The 16,528-nt window shown below is 37.5% G+C and overlaps 1 protein-coding gene and 1 long non-coding RNA gene across 18 annotated transcripts in view; one reads left to right on the forward strand and one right to left on the reverse strand.

Moving 5' to 3' along the window:
- LOC145975871 (uncharacterized) overlaps positions 1–16,528 on the forward strand; it is a 322,438-nt gene that overhangs the window by 299,346 nt on the left and 6,564 nt on the right. For 9 of the 10 annotated variants that reach the window (XR_014440102.1, XM_083106611.1, XM_083106613.1 and 6 more), the window contains 3 exons: positions 2,144–2,341; positions 14,326–14,538; positions 14,710–16,359. Coding sequence is in view for 9 of the 10 variants with exons in the window: in XM_083106611.1 (XP_082962737.1) it covers positions 2,144–2,341; positions 14,326–14,538; positions 14,710–16,359 (2,061 nt within the window). In the remaining variant the exon portion in view is untranslated. The remainder of the gene's footprint in view (positions 1–2,143; positions 2,342–14,325; positions 14,539–14,709; positions 16,360–16,528) is intronic. The other variant, XM_083106614.1, reaches the window with a different exon arrangement.
- The window catches only part of LOC145975877 (uncharacterized), a 277,761-nt gene that overhangs the window by 190,276 nt on the left and 70,957 nt on the right, over positions 1–16,528 (reverse strand). The window contains exon 3 of one of the 8 annotated variants that reach the window (XR_014440112.1): positions 2,176–2,444. The exons of the other annotated variants lie outside the window; for them this stretch is intronic. This is a non-coding gene — a long non-coding RNA (uncharacterized LOC145975877). Of the gene's footprint in view, positions 1–2,175; positions 2,445–16,528 lie in introns of those variants that run through there. 8 annotated transcript variants of the gene reach the window in all.

The raw sequence follows: 16,528 nt of genomic DNA on the forward strand, positions 1-16,528 counted from the left end.
GATTCGCGCTCTCAAAGCAACAGGACTTGTTTCTTGCGAAGGGACAGAGGGCGAGTAAAGAGTTGTAGTGCATATAGATACTGCGACGACAATGGGCCCGTTTGTACTTTGTAGCGCGTTCCTAATTACCCCTGCGCGGCGGACACCTCGTCGAACCCTTTGAGATCGCGGAAGGACCGTGAAAGTGGATTATGCAACAACGAGGGGAAGAAGCACGCGTGCTTGGTGCACCGAAACTTCTCTCTCATCCCTTTCTCAAAAACGGTGCTTTGACAATGATAACCTTAGTAAGCGATTCAGTCAAAGGAACCACGCTTCTCTCGGTTCTATTTTACATAACCGCGGAAGGATTTATTCAGTTCTTGCTAATTTTGCGTACATAAATTCGTAGTAGCGGTATGAAATAACATGTATACATACGTATGTAAATTAAATCTCTTTTATTTACAATAAATTAATTATGTAGGATGTACCGGAAATCGGAACACGAGGCGAAATGGAGATGATTTCTCATGTAAATGCAAATTTTAAAATAGAGAATAAATTTTTTTTCATCACAGATTTCACTTTCGATTAAATCATTTCACTATTTCTGGAAAAAAATATGTGAAAATTATAATAAACACGCAATTTCCACCATACGATTTGATATTTTTTTCATATAACAAGGTACTCGTGTGGAATTTTAATTATCACTTTCATTCGTTTCAAAAGTATCCCTATAAAAGAGCGTCGGTACCGCTCGTCTGAGAATGCAGCGGCTATCGTTCTGTTTTTCTGCTTCATCGTCAGTGGCCCCGCGAATCTCGCGGCGGCATAGCGCGAATTCTTGCGGAATTTTTGCGGTTCGACCTTCGTTCGAATCTTTCCGACGAAGCGCGAATTCTCCGAAGTGGAATCAGCCATTGAGAAAAGTTCTCGAGATGCGGTCCCTTACCGATGAGATGGCCCGACCCTCTCTTTCGCCGTGCTTCTAATTAAATAACAACATAATTCACCGTCCTACATTAAGACAATTAAATAACGTTTAAGATTCAACGGCGGCTGCTACTTTTCCATTATTCCGCCGTTGCCGACGGGGCCTCCCTTCGCCTGGGTCTTACGCCTTTCGCTTCAACCTCTCGTCTTTCCGTATCCCCCTGCCATAAGTCGTCTCCGCTTTCTTCGGACTATTTTATGATTTTAATAAGAGCTCTTTTATTTCTCTATCAATAGAAGAGCGTTTGAGCTCGGTTTTCAATTTCGCCGAAACTTTCGCGCCGAAAGTTTGCCAAAGTATGCGCCATTATCGCAATTCGTGCTCTGAAACTGCCATTAAATATATAACCGGACCATTTTTCCCGGAATTATATTCCGTTACTAATAAATTAATTTTAAATTAATAATCGATCGATAGTTTCATCGCTCTACTTTCGCATAATCCTCGGTTGTCATTCTAGCCGTTACATTGTCGTTCACTAAATAGTAAACAAATTAAACGGCTCGCTCAGATCCGACCGCAAATCTGGTATCGCAATTATTGCACCCATCTAACTTGCACGCCAGCCATGTACATATACGGGATTTTCGAACTCGTCCATGTGAATTGATTCGTCGCGACATGCGAGGGGGAAAATCGCGATTATGCCAATCAACAATGAAGTTTGTCTATACATCGGTTGCACGGACGGCATCGGTTACGGGCATTTTTAATATGATCCCTACGGCAATAAATCCGTCAGTCTGGCAAGAATCATTCAAAATATTAACTTTAACGTCATTGTTTTTCTTGATCAAAAAAAAAAAAACGGACGTCCAGTTGTTGTGACATTATTTAAATATTTTATTTCCATAATTTTTAATTAGAAAATCACATTAATTGTAAATATAGAAAAAAATATTTAGAAACTATATATATATATCGGAAAATATTTAAATCGCACACACGAGTTTCATGGAACAAACAGTTAAGCAGCCAGTAAACTATAATTATAATTAATTCAAGTAGCGATGAATTTTTACCTACGTCATTTGCATTTACATTACACATTTAAATGCTAAACATTTTTACTCTCTCTGACGTAATCTCGCGTTCACATTCGCCCGTAATCAGCAAGCATTTTCTCGCAATGTTTAACACAATTTCTCTTTTAATCTTATTCAGGCAAGTCTCACACTATGTTGGGAACTCCGGAAGCCGGTCATACACTGGGCGCAATTCCTTGCGCCATTGCGTGGCTCTTCCGAGGAATTTCTGAACAACGACAAAGAACCGGTGCTAGATTTAGCGTCAGGGTAAGCTGCGTAGAATTGACCACCGGTCAGCAACAATTGAGAGACCTGCTTGCAGCGCACGCAAACGGTAAGTAATCTTCCAATTAGTTGCAAAGTATCCTCGCGTGAATGAGTAACTTCTTGTTCACATTTCTTCGTTCTTTAATTGAAGTTATCCATTTAGCATCAATCTATTACAAATGAAGTATATTTATTCGATAGGACTAAATTATAAATTTGTTTTTACTAAAAGAGAGTTAGAAATTCCTATCACTTATAAGAAATTACCAAGAAATAAATTAAATTTTTTTAATTAATAAAATAAAATAAATTAAATTAAATTAAATTAATTAATTAAATTAAATTTTTTGATCGATACTTAATTCAACAGAAAACTAGATGTACATAAAATTATAAAAAAGCTCTGTAAAAACTATGAACCAAAAATTAGACAATACAGCAGAATAGGCTGCATTCATGCATATTTATTAATCATCATTCGATTTAACATTATTTGATAAACATACACGTTTCGTATAATATCGTTAATGGATTTTTTATTTGGTTAAATCGCGCAACTTTGATTTGTAATCGAAGAAATTTGATTAATTATTAATTATTAAAACCGTTCTCTTTTCTAAGAGACGAGATGAGAAATGCAAGAGTCTCTTTCACAGAGAGAACCTAATCTGCTTTAACATTCAAACGCAGAACTATCTCGAGCGTTTCCACTTTCTCATGAGAGAGGTTCGGCATTTCTCGCAATTAATTCGATGTTTCGAACAATGCAGCTAGATATAATTGTTTAGATTAATTAATGCCGGCAAACAGAAGGGCAGCAATGGTAGGCGAATTGTATGTCGTCGCCAGCGACGTTGTATTATATTCGATGTATAATAGTTGCGTGATAACTCCACTGATTTTCAGATCATGGTTTCTAATCGCATCTAAGCTCACGACGAGCCTCACGTAATCGGGATTAATATGCGCCGCAACGAATACAATTATGGATTAATTTAATTCGATTGTAAGCAATGTCGAAATATTTAAGGCAAATTCTGAAAATTTAATTCACTAAAAAATATTATGAATATTGTATAAGATTGAACAAATTGTTGTGTTTTATATTATGCATATACATAATACCTACTAGTACTTTTTGATGCGATTTATGAGACGAAAAAACAAATAAGAAAACAAATATTCCTTTATTTCGCCCTCTGAAGGATCGTTAGGAGAATGGGTCAAGAACATCCCCACGATAATACGAACATTTCATAGCTATGATCGAGTTTAAAGACAAAGCACGGACCGGAGCCACGTCGCGTATGGAATTCTGCACGGAAATTGCAATAGCTCGCACGTTCCATTTGTCTGATATGCACACTCATCCGGCTTGATCTCCGACGTCTCCGAATCGACGAAAACCGGTCGTCTGCCCGATGCTCGAAAGTATGGAACGTCGAAATTGTCCTCTCTCGACCAAGAATGATGCGCGGAGAATTCCGCGGTAATATTTAGGAAGTAGAACGAGACTTGGGAGACTTGGTATTGGCTGCAATTTGATTTCGTCTTCACGGACGACCAAGTTAGACGACTTGGTCCGTAAAATTGAGAGACAGGATTATTTCTTCCTTCTATTTCATGTTGACCGATACCCCCCTTTTTCCTTCAACAACTCCCTCTCTATTACTTTTGTTATCTGTTCCTTTTTGTGTCATCTCGAAGAATCATCAAGGACTCGCTGGACTAATAAAGAGTCGTTTCTTTGGAGGGTGGACTGCTATAGTGCACTTGTGGGAATGATCGTCAAGGACATTGCCCTGAAAATTAACGGGGCTGTCCGCTCTAGAATATATCCACCTTCTTGCTCCAGAAATGAGATATATAAATTTGCGCAATATTTCTTTGATGTCGGACATTATACGAGTTGTAATCTAATTTAATGAACTTGAACGCGTAAAATTCAAATAAATGTTTGTAATCAGACATTGTAAACTTCCATTTTCTATTCTTTCTCTTCCGCTATACTTCAATAACTGTATAAAAAAATTATACTTCAATAACTATGTAAAATAACTGTAAAAGTAAAAATTGTAAAAATTAGAGAGTGTCAAAAAATATGTCAATAAAATTTCTAATTTATTAATTACACAAATAAAACTTTTTCCAAATCTATAAATATTATTCAATTCATATAAATATTAATATATTCTCAATGTGTCTATGATTTAAATTTTCACAGGTTTTAAAATTGCAAATTCAGAAATTTGCCACATAGTTTCGAATATGTACGCTAAAATCTAATTTTCTGCCATGTTGCGAGACACTCCTGGGGATTTTGCATTCACGGAAATTAAGACGTTTATTAGTATAACCGAATCTTCTTTGAGTATGTGCGATGCGCACATTTTGTGAAACTCACTTGGACGAATCGTTTGAATGCTAGCTAACGATCGCACCAAGCAGCTTTCCGCTTTCTCCGAGCTACGGACTAATTAAAATGCGATGGAATTAATTTTCCAGCTTATTAAATAATTAACTCGTATCTATAGAGAACTATCTTGACTTCGTAAATTTATCCTTCCCCTTTCGCCCATCTCTTTCTTTTCCTCTTTCTTCCTTCGCATCTTATTTCAACTGAAGCTCAGTGGCGTAACGAATTTTTAGAGAGTCTACTAGTGAAAAAATTTACAGAGCTCTTTATCTATACATCTCTGATAAAAAATTATTTTGCTCTTCAATTCTTCGAGTTTTGCAATTATTTTAAATAATATTATGATAATGCATAAAAATAGAATAGAAAATACATGTAGATAACCAGTTCTAATCTTTTATTCTTTTCTCTTGTGTGTGCACATTTTTATTTTTATTCTATCTTACCTTTCCTTATCTTGTTTGTCTGATTTTTCTTTTTTTCTCTATCTTTCTTGTAGCTTTTTCTACCTCTTTTTAGTTTGCAAGGACATTAGTTACGCCATTGCTCAGGATGCTGCAACCAGCGCGTTTTGCGCTCAAGATTTAAGTCGAGTATAGCAGCACCCTCCAAGAGTTCGCGTTTTCCCCAGGAAACTTGATAATCCCGCCCGGTAATTATTTAAAGTTTTCGACGTCTGGATCTTACGCGGGTACCTCTGACGAAAGGGGGAAGAGTGTCTCCGAACGAAGGTTTACCTTTGTTATTTCTAACTGTATGCAGTGGAATATTTAATTAACGCCCTAATGCAATAATTGAGGCAACTTGCGGTGGAATATTTAACACTTAACCGAGCTTAAAACTAGAAGAGTTACTTCTTCATACCGGCTGTTAATAAATGAATGCATTCATGAATGAGTAACTTGGTTCTCTGTCGATTTATATATTGACTGTTAAACACACATATATATTATCTAAATAAAACCTTCAATATAATTGCAATATGCACTCATCATTAATATTAAAGGTGTCAGAGCTCTTTTTTCCATTAGCACACATATAAATTATTAATGTGTAAATGATGAGTTACTAAAAGCGTATTTACTATAGTTTATTATATTTAATATGAATTTATATTAAATTTTGGACTGTCATTAAAAAAAATTATCACACAGATAAAAATCATCGTATGTGATTATTATTGCAGAGAGTCCTTTCAAAAAATATTTATAAATTACTGAAGTTTCATCGACATCTCTGATTATTTCATAACGTGATTATTTCATGATATTCGGCAGTTATATAACACCAAATTTACAATAACATTGTAGAAGAGATCATTTACATATAATATATCAATAAATATGTATCGATTGACGGTGCATAATGCTACATAAGCACTAGAAAAAATCGTCAATATGCATCTGCGTAAATATATTATAACACGATATTAATCCGCGTGGCGCCTATATAAAAACAACTTTTCCTCATATAGTAGCAAATAATTCCGAATATCATTTCGTGTGTATATATATATATATATATATAAGCTATTGATCGAAATAAACCAGAATTTCCGAGTAGGAAAGTGGTAGACAGGATGATTGAGAGTTGCCATTTAAATAATTTATCATTATATTAAAATATACAACGGAAATATCAATTCAATATCATTGATGATAAATCTTTACCAAATATATAATCCATTTCTTGTCTATAGTCTTAAGTGATAAATTAATTTAAGACTTCAAAATAAAAATGTGCAATAAAAATAAATTATTACATATAGTTAAATACATTATAATTATGTTTTCACGCAATATTTTTAATACATATCTTTTATACTTTATTTCTTAAAAACTTAATGTCATTGTTATTAATAGTGGTGTGTCTTTTAATTTATGTAAAAATATTAATTTTAATTTGACTTAATAGAAATTATTAAAGATACTCCATTCTTTTTACAAAGCTTTCATTTTTTTCAATGAAAATACTATCAATATTCGTTTATTTGAAAATTAAGAGAGATGGACTTTGAATCACCTTATACAGATCCTCGTGTAGTGAACAGAGGATTTTATCCAATCGTATTCATTTTAATCGGCCGTCATGCATATCAACGAACGGAGTGGCAAGCAAAAGAAGAGAATCGAGGATATTTTCCGCCGGTTTCCATCCGTTCGTGGCGAGAGAAAGCTTACGATAATTCTCACCACCCGTTACTGTTCTATATTTTTCTCACGTATCAGTCTCGCGAAGATAAGAACGAAAGTAGAGAATAATAGTGAGGAAACAAAACGTCGAAACGCCACGTCGGCAGTTTTTAATGTGTATGGCATACAAGTGAAACGAATAAAAAAAAGCGCAAAAAATTTGCGGATTGAAAGAAAGGAAGAAAGATGGAATAGAAAATGCGACGCAAGAGAAGATTGCTATACGTTCTGCATTTCGTATTTTTTTGATTGCATATCGAATGTAACAGATTCTCTCTTCTATATCGCAGGTAAAAAATCACTATTCAATTGAATATAAAATCGATTTATTTCGGACAAAGAAACAAAATGATCTGTTTACTCTGTTGATAAGGTTAAATTCATAAAGTTCGTTTTAGAGAATTCGGAAATAAATATTAATGTACATAAATATTAATTGGTATCACATTAAATAATAAGTGATATAAATTTAATAAAATTTCATATTTAAAAAAAAATATATGAAAAATTATTAAAAATATATTTCAAACATTAAAAGTTGTTTCTGTTTCTTAATTTTATTGTTACATATTATTGCTTTTATAAATATAAAATTTAATTACTTTGTATGTTTTTATATTTTACATCACACAAATAGTAATTAAATTTTTTAACGTTTCAACAATATTAAATTTGATTCATCAATATTAAATTAAAATTTTTTTTATCACAAATCTGCATCATATCGCAGAGAATTTCGGATTTCTAGCACAATACTAGATAGCTTGAAAAATATCAACCATAGTTCGGAACGATTCACCACTAAGCCGACTATCGTTCTGTGGATGTCCGATTACACGAACTGTTTGTTAATACTCAATTTGATTGCTAACCGACTCGTCGATCGAAATACTCGCGATATCAATAACCGCGATACCACATCGGCTCGATAGCTCAAAGTATAGCAGCTCGGTAACTATCAGTCACCACATTGAGTCCTGGATTTTGATCAAAATTTGATCTGGATTTTAAGACTATGAACAATCACGATTCACCATAAGGAAATATGTTATAAATTAGTATAAATGCAACTTTTATTGTCTTTTCGTTCTTTTAATAAATTTTATATTGAATTAAATATACTAATTATTATCGGTAAATATTGATAGTCTTTAATTTTCTTAATAATTAATAATTTCCCAATTCTTAATAATTAAAAAAATTTATCTTTATATAGTTTTTTTTCTCATTATATTATTATATTATTTATATTATTTATATTTTCTCATTATATTATTTAAAAAGCTACCATCGAGAATGATAAAATAATATATACTGTATATTTATATCTCTTTAATAATCAAGTATAAATTTTTCTATCAGTTACTTTTTTCAAACTGAACTTTTGTGATTATTAAAAATTAGATTTTTTTCCAATTGTATCTCACAGAATTACTCGCTCTGTACATGACTGTCTGACTTAAGATCATTGTAACCGACGGTTTGCCGTGCACTGTCAGGCATAAAAGACGAGTACCGTTAAAGTGCCGAGTGGCAGAGCGAGAAAAGCGTGTCGTTTCCGAAACGACCATAAGTTTTCCTTCCCCATGGGGAAGTCGGCCACGGTCCATTGCCTGGCACTATTCGCTCGGAAGCTACCCGGTACATAAGACGACGGTTTTCTTTAATTGCTCGCTGCGAAGTAGATCTGGCAGCCGATCCCTTCATAAAAGTTAGGAAAATGCCTTGCGGCAAATTATCTCCTGATGAAGAAAGAGATTCACGTTGAATTTAGCAATTTAAACGTATTAAAATAATTAAACATATTAAAATAAATATTAACAAATATAGTCTCTAAAGAAATTAAATTATTTGGTTCGAGTGTATTTGTAAATAACGTAATTAATAAATAACTTAATGTGAGCAAAAAAGAAAAATAAAGCAGAAGATAAACAAATTCTTAATCAAATATCTACCTAAACGTGACGAGGTAAATTTCAAATATTATATCAATTTTTCAAAAGAAGAGATAATAATATTGCAACATATTAAAGATCAAAAGTATAAATTATATTAAAAGTTTTTTTCTACTGGTCGGAAAATAAAGTTGGCGACTAAAAAAAGAACCCTAAGCGCATCAGAGTGAAATTTACGAGAGGGCAATACGGGTTTTCGAAAAGATCAATCGTATTTTTCTGAGAAAGAATATTTCTTTAGACTTTCTTGCACGTCTGATGGCGACGGATGATAATTCGTCCATTAATTCCGTCTCCTTCACTTGCAAGGAAGATGTCGGCGCCGTTGAACTTTCGTTAACCTTTTCACGTCGCTCTCATATCCGCGTTGTTCGTCCATCACGTCTGAAGAGACTCTAGTGACACTTATTTCAGCAAATGTAGATACCTCAAGCTATACAGACTTCCTCTGCCGCTTCCAACGAAAACGTCGACTGCGTCTACTTTAATACGCGATTCGAGGGTTCATTAATTTTCTTCTACTCTCTCTTCGTCTCCTCTTCTTCGGCGACAAAGAATTCCCCTCCCCCCGTGATATTGCACATGGATACACTGAGTGTCTTGCGAATTGAGCGGCGTCTTATTCCATGCAAACAGGGAGAGATCCCGCTGCAGTCGATACATCAATCTTAATGCTTACGGAAAAGTCGACCGTGGTGTGTCTCTATAATGCACTCTTGTATATCGAAGCGAGCGGAGAAATAAGGATACTTCGAGTGATGTATGATATTTTAACGTAGAATATACTTTTCAAGATATCATACTTTGAATATTATCAGACAATGTTATGTATGTCTCATCAGTTATCTATCTATACATTTTATACTTTGTATTTTTTATAACAGATGTTTCGTTCGTCGTAAACTATCGACGAGTAACATGATCGATAGCAACCAACAATTTTTATAACTATTACAAAGACCAATTTCTCATAGATCACGTTATATAATATAGATTCTATATGTCAAGAAAGACCTTAGAGGGAACTCGCGTCAATGACCGTGATGTCGCCCTCTCTCTTTCTCCCTCTGTCTTTCTCTTTCTCTCTCTGGAGTCCATGAAATGAAAGTGTTTCAGGATATTAAACCGTCAAGAACCCGTAAGACGTTATTAAACCGTAAAGGACAAAATTACTTTGTTCCAGAAAGAGGTACATGCATAATTCTGTCCTTAAATTCTACATAAAATCCCTTCAATCAATTATACTCTAAAAAGTCATGTTAAATTTGTCCAAGTTTATTTCACGTAATATTAAAAGTTCTATAATATGTCCCTATATGTTACATAAATTTTAAATTTTAATTATTTAGCCCACTATTTTTAGCAGTAAAACACGTTGCACTATAATAAAAAGATCAATATTATTTAATAACTTCCAAACTCCTACATCAAATCTTGGCGTCGACCGGTTTTAATAACGATGCAAGCGGATAAGACCGTCCCGAAGGGCTCTGATTCATAACGATACGCGTGTTCGGGGCGAGAAACTTCTCGTAGAAATATTGCGGAGCTCGGGGAAACAAGTCGCGTACCGGGGCGCAGCCGGCCGTCCGGAAAGGCGAAACAGATTTCCTTTACTGCCCTTCTGCCCCAGCGACGATGAGGACTGTTACGATCGAAGGGACCGGGCTCGGAAACTGTATTCGAAACGCGTCGAAAAACGATTTATTCAAGAGGTGGAGAGACAGGGACAGAGAAAGAGAGAGAAAGAAAGGGAGGGGGAAGAAGAAGGAGGCATTTTTTTGGACACCCGCGACGCTCGCTCGCAATTGCCCTAAGTCGAAACCGCGTCCATTACGCATTTCTGTGCCAAGAGGAAGATTCTACTCGCAGATCGCTTTTTTTCATGCCGCATTTCCCTTCTCCTTCACCCCGTCGCGAGCTTCACGTCGTAGTCGTCGACATCACAAACTCGTCGTCTCCTTCCTCGCGGTACTTTTACACCGCAGGGCACAGATGCCTGTAATATTACATCCTCCGGTCCCTTTTATGGATATTGCTACGTTGCCTCTGCACCGTACATCCACGCTTCGTATCTGTGTGAATTATTATACGTGAGCAATGTGTATATATGTACGCGCTTGCGCGTATATCCATATAACGTCGACCAGACCGGGCCGTCCTTATTATTACCTCGAAGTCTGTCGTGAATTTCAGAGTGTCATGTTTCAGTTGCAAAGTTTAAGCTTCATTTCAGAGTCGTTTATGTCGCCTTTCAATCAAGAAATCGGAAAATTTACACGGTATAATAAGAACGAAGTTATGTAATATCATAAAAAGCAGTTCCATCCATTTTTCATACATTTATAAATATCGAACGACATAAATGGCTTACGATTTATCTATGTATGTATAACTATAATTATTATAATAATATATTGAAAAAAATAATCTTTCGTATTAATGTCTGCTCCCTTTTTTCTCTAAAATCTAAAGAAATATTTATTATCTAAAATAAAAGTAAAATAAAAGTTGAAAAGAGATTTCAAAGTTTTATGTAAGAATAAAATATATATTGATATAGAAAATTCACTTATAATATTATTATTATATATTAAATGCAGTAAAGCAGCGTAATTTCTTACTTAACAATTATCAACTTTCCTCCTTACTTTATCACAGCATCTTAATGCCAGCATAAGCTGACAAAACCAAGGACTTATTCAGGCTTCACACGCGTCTCATAAATATTAAATACCTCCCTTAATTCGGATTCTTACAAAATCTCACGAAGCACTATCGCGCTCATTTTCGCGTTTCTATTAAGAATTTTTGGTATACATGATAATGTGCAGAATTATCTAAATTTCTATAACGGGTGCGCACTATCATCGTTCCAAATATTCCGATGTAGCTTCTCTCTCTCTTTCCTACTGAATACGCTTCGTCGAATTTCATTATCGAACATCTACTACGGTTAAGTCGGTTTCCTGAGACTTCGCAAATTACGGAAATCAAGAGAGCTTTGGTAAGTGTAGAGAATACTCTCGCTTCCTGCTTTCGCGCGCGCCTCTAGTTCCTTCGTTGCACGCTCAACTGACTTAGACTGTAGTATCTCTCGTCTAATACGATATCGGATATAGTCGAAATCAATCGTTCAATGACTCGACGAAAGCTCGCACGGAGCTCGTTCTTCGGGAATTCCTGGTGCGAGATTCGCGGCCATTTTCCCGGCGCGGCATAAAGAAACGGTAAAAGGTTTCCGGCAGGAACAGATGTGAAAAGTCGCAGACGGCCGGGCGGAAATAAACTGCGGCATATGTCGTCGCGCCCCGTCCTTATCCTTTAACGTTCTTCCTTTGGCGTCCTTTACGACGTTCGTGCCGGAGGTAGGAGCGCGCCGAGACGAGCTCGCGGCGGTAAAAGGCTAATTGGCAATTTACAAACGTGGGGTGGGGTTATCTAAACACCGTATAAACGCGAACGTCGTCCAACTGTATCAGTCCTGAGTGCATAAAGACGGACGTATAAAAAAATACACGTGTGGATAGTAAGAGCGACGACGAAAGGCAATTTCAGACGGACGGATGTACAATATACAATGATGGATAGAAAGCTAGGTACTCGAAGAGCATTACTTGAATTAAATTCACCGTACATTCGTTCCGACCCTCTTTGCAGATTTCTCACCATAAATGCGAAGGGAGTTTATTGTTAAATGTGTTAACGTTTTAATGATATTCACATTACTTTTCTAGATAAATTCTTTCACCTTTTAGAGAAATTTTCCCTCAGCTACGAGAAACGTACTTGTATCTGTGAATTTTGATATTACATAAATTTTCATTACATTATATAAATAGTTTGGATTTAAAATCGATATCCGACTAAAATTTTCATACAATACAATTACAATAGGCCTGCCAAGAATGTAACAACACAATCATTCGCAACGCTCGTAATTATATAGTGCGGGCGTTTCTCTTGAAAGTCCGCATGAATTTGCTATCGTAACTTTTTACGAACATTTTCACAGATCGCTATTGGATTCCGATGCAACGACGCGAAGAAATCCTTAGTCTGCTTTTTCAATTTACCTAACCATTCCTCCTCCCATCATAGAGCATACAATTTCAAATATCTCTGCGCGAAAAGCGACTTGAATGCATGCAATACACGCGAGATGCTCGTAGGGCTTTATTTTTCTGTTTTTTATTTTATATATTTTGCGATTTAAGATTTTTTTTAAATTAGTTTTATGCACAAAATCGATTACATCTGTGTATTATGCTATTTATTATGAGTATGCATATAATCAATATTGAACAATGTTTCTATTACATAATATATTTTGGCAGAGATAGTAGTTTCTATACAAAGAATCAGATTCAATCTTATATCCCATTATGTCAGATATAATTCGCGAGCTATCAAACCTCGTCTAGCTTGTAATTTTATTTTTTTTATTTCACATTTCGCAACAGTACACGCGATCGCGACATTTATCGCCGTCGAAATGTCCAATTCGCAATAATTGATAGCTCGCAGTGTTTTCTTCGAAATTTCTTTCATTCGAGTAACTATCCTTTTAACTGCCTTTCTCCGTTCGTCCTTTTACGATCGGACTGTTTTATTTGCACGGCTAAACAGCAACAATACGAAGATTACCCTGCCTGATTCGATCGTCTGATCCACGCGCCCGTATTTCCCCGCCGATCTCGTAATTGCCCTTTTACGCTGATCACTATTTACTGCTGTGTTTCGCATTACGTTGATTATTCGCATGTAAGCCCACGACCGACTGTCCTCGGCGCGTACATATATACGGACGCGTGATAAAGCGCGATAGCGAAACGTAGGTATCTCCCGCGACATATCTTCCGACGTTTTATCGACGTCGTAATTTAGAACGAGGCGTCCCATGGATATCTCGAGCCCCGAGCTTCGACCGATTTACGGCCTCGAGTAGCGCGCACCTGCATCTCGAGCCTCATTCGTCCTGTTCTTGGCGAATATTATTTTTCCGCGAAATAATGGAATCAAATAAAGGGAGAGTGTTAGGGAGTTTACGCGAACTCGGGATAAAATTTTGTACACGAGATGATACATTCTTCTGGGGAAGTGAAAAGCCTGGCTTTTATCTTGTTTTATATAATCAAAATGTATAGATATCGTCATATTATATCGCTAATATAATAAAGTAAAAGACGGAGTAGAAACGACTTAGGTTTTATGAAAATCAATATTTTTATAAATATTTTTTTCTATATATATTATATAATGTATGCGACATATTATACTCTATAAAAAGCACATATTTATATTATAAAATAAAATGCTAAATTTCTATCGCATTAATGCGAAGAATCTTCAACGCGCGACAACGTGATAAAAATAAGATTATGCCCGTGACAGATGCGAAATATTACATAAGGATATTCCATATAAAATCTGCGTTACCTTCTTCGAGGTAAATGTTACGTAACAGCGACCGTTCTTTTATTCTCAGATTCGGAACAGTCGCCGGCCGTATACCTCAGGGACGATCCACTGTTTGGTACCCTTCAATTGCAGCAGCACAGCGAGCTCCGCGCGCCTACGGCAGAACGCGCAGCTTTCTACCTCGATGCAGCAGTCGCCGGTCGTCAACGGGAGGACGGCGACGCGCATATGCTTTACACGTTGCACGTGTACCAATACAGCGTCGCCGGCAAGGGCGGAGGTAAATAAATCTTCGTCTCGAATTCTCTTGAATCACCGTCCCGCTTTCCGTCCGATTCTTCATCGTTATTTCAGAATTTTAGTATACATACGTGATACCACGTCATTCCTTCTCGTTCTTCTCGCTCTATGTTATGACATTCAAAAATAGCGCTGTTTCTCAACTGCACAGTTGCCGGTGGCAGAAGTCGACTGCATCTGATGGATCTAGGAAATTCGGACCGTGGCAAGTCTTCGGGTGGAATTCCCCTCTCTGGCCTGGGCAATATTCTTCTCGCGATCTTTAACGGTCAGAAGCACTTGCCGTACAAGGAACACAAATTGACACAACTGCTCAAGGAGTGCCTCGGCTCTCTGACCTGCCACGCGGCCATGATAGCGCACGTATCTCCCAATGCCCAGCATTATACAGAGACGCTCACTACCGTTCAACTGGCGTCGAGAATCCATCGGATGCGACGTCGGAAGATTAAGTTCGTCGGCGGTGGCACGCAAGGTACCGGGAGCGGCGGCAGTTCCGGCGAGGAGGCGGCTCGGCAGAACAGCGAGTGCGATCCCAGCTCGAGTGATCTATCCGCCGACACGGTGATTTACGTCGGGCCGAGCGCCGACGATGCCACCGATGGCGAACACCCGCCCGTTTACATACCAAGCTTGAATTCGGGCGACAATCGTTGCGCGATGGGCCGGGTGCTACGCGGTTCCGCCGCCGAGAGACCGAGCAAAGTCCCCGAGGAACGTAGTCCGGCACATAAATCCAAGACGGTGAAAACGCTGACGCAGACCGCGTCGAAGCAGACATCACCGGCACATAGCGTGACCCCGAAAGCGAGCCCCGCCAGGAAGAATTCCTCGTCGAAAAGCGCGTCCTCAGCGTCCAAGATCAACGACTCGCCCAGTAGTAAGATCCCGATAGCGGCGCCGAGCGGCGGTTCCGACGAACAGTGGATAGACGGTCCGAGAATCTCCAAGTCGAAGGTCGCGGAAGCCAGACACATGTTGAAAGATTCGCATCATAAACGAGAGACATGGATCGACGGGCCAATGCAACTGACCAGCGCGCCAGCGCTGCAACTGCACACTCATCAGCATGCATCTTCCGGTTACGGTTTCATGGACAGCCACAAGAAAAGCATGATTAGAAAGTGGGTGGAAAATCAATCGTCGCAGATACAGCGAGCGAAACACACCGGGTCGCGGCTCGACTCCTCCAAGATGTCTTCATCCGGTCAGTCATCCGGCCAGTTTAGAGAACTGACACAGTTCAAAACCTGCAGCGGTATGGAGGATGACGATACGTCATTGTCCACAGCGGAGAGTGATAGCTTGAAAGCGAACGAGATCGAGGATATAACCGAAAAATTGAGCGCCAAGCTGAATCTGCTTAACGTTAAGTCCAATACGGATTCAGGGTTAGATTTGACGGCGAGCCCGGTGATGGATGACAGTGTCGAAAAGGGGAAGCTCGATCTGCCAGATGACGAAGATGATGATGAAGAAATTGTCGTACCTCCACCGTTACCGTTGATCGAACCACTCAGTAACGGAGTAAGCCGAGAAGTCTCCATGGAAAGTCTGAATCTGTCGCATAAGGATATCGTTTTACCTTCGAGACATTCGTTGTCTTCGGAGGACGAAATTTTAGAGATTGTCGAGGTGGAAGATTTGGAACCAGTACCTATGCAGGATTCGTGTTTACAAGTGACTGAAGAGGACATCGCGCTCTGTATGGGTGAAAATCCTCTGCCTGAGAGCGATCAAGAAGAACATCCTCTAAGAATTCTTAGCCAAGAAAATCTCACTGTGGTGTCAACTTTCACAGGTAAGTAAATTTTCGTTTATGCAAAATACTCAGTTTTTCAAACGCTCATTATATATTTCAATATTAATGTATAATAAATAGTTATAGTAACTTTTAATTTACAAAGGTTGACTAATTTATTTTAATATAATTTATTATAGACATTCTCTTGTACTCTCTTTATCTCGCT

Source organism: Camponotus vicinus, unplaced genomic scaffold (genome assembly GCF_025532165.1).
Source record: "Camponotus vicinus isolate PSW18456_S1 unplaced genomic scaffold, iyCamVici1.0 SCAF_8, whole genome shotgun sequence".
Taxonomy (NCBI): Eukaryota; Metazoa; Arthropoda; class Insecta; order Hymenoptera; family Formicidae; genus Camponotus; species Camponotus vicinus.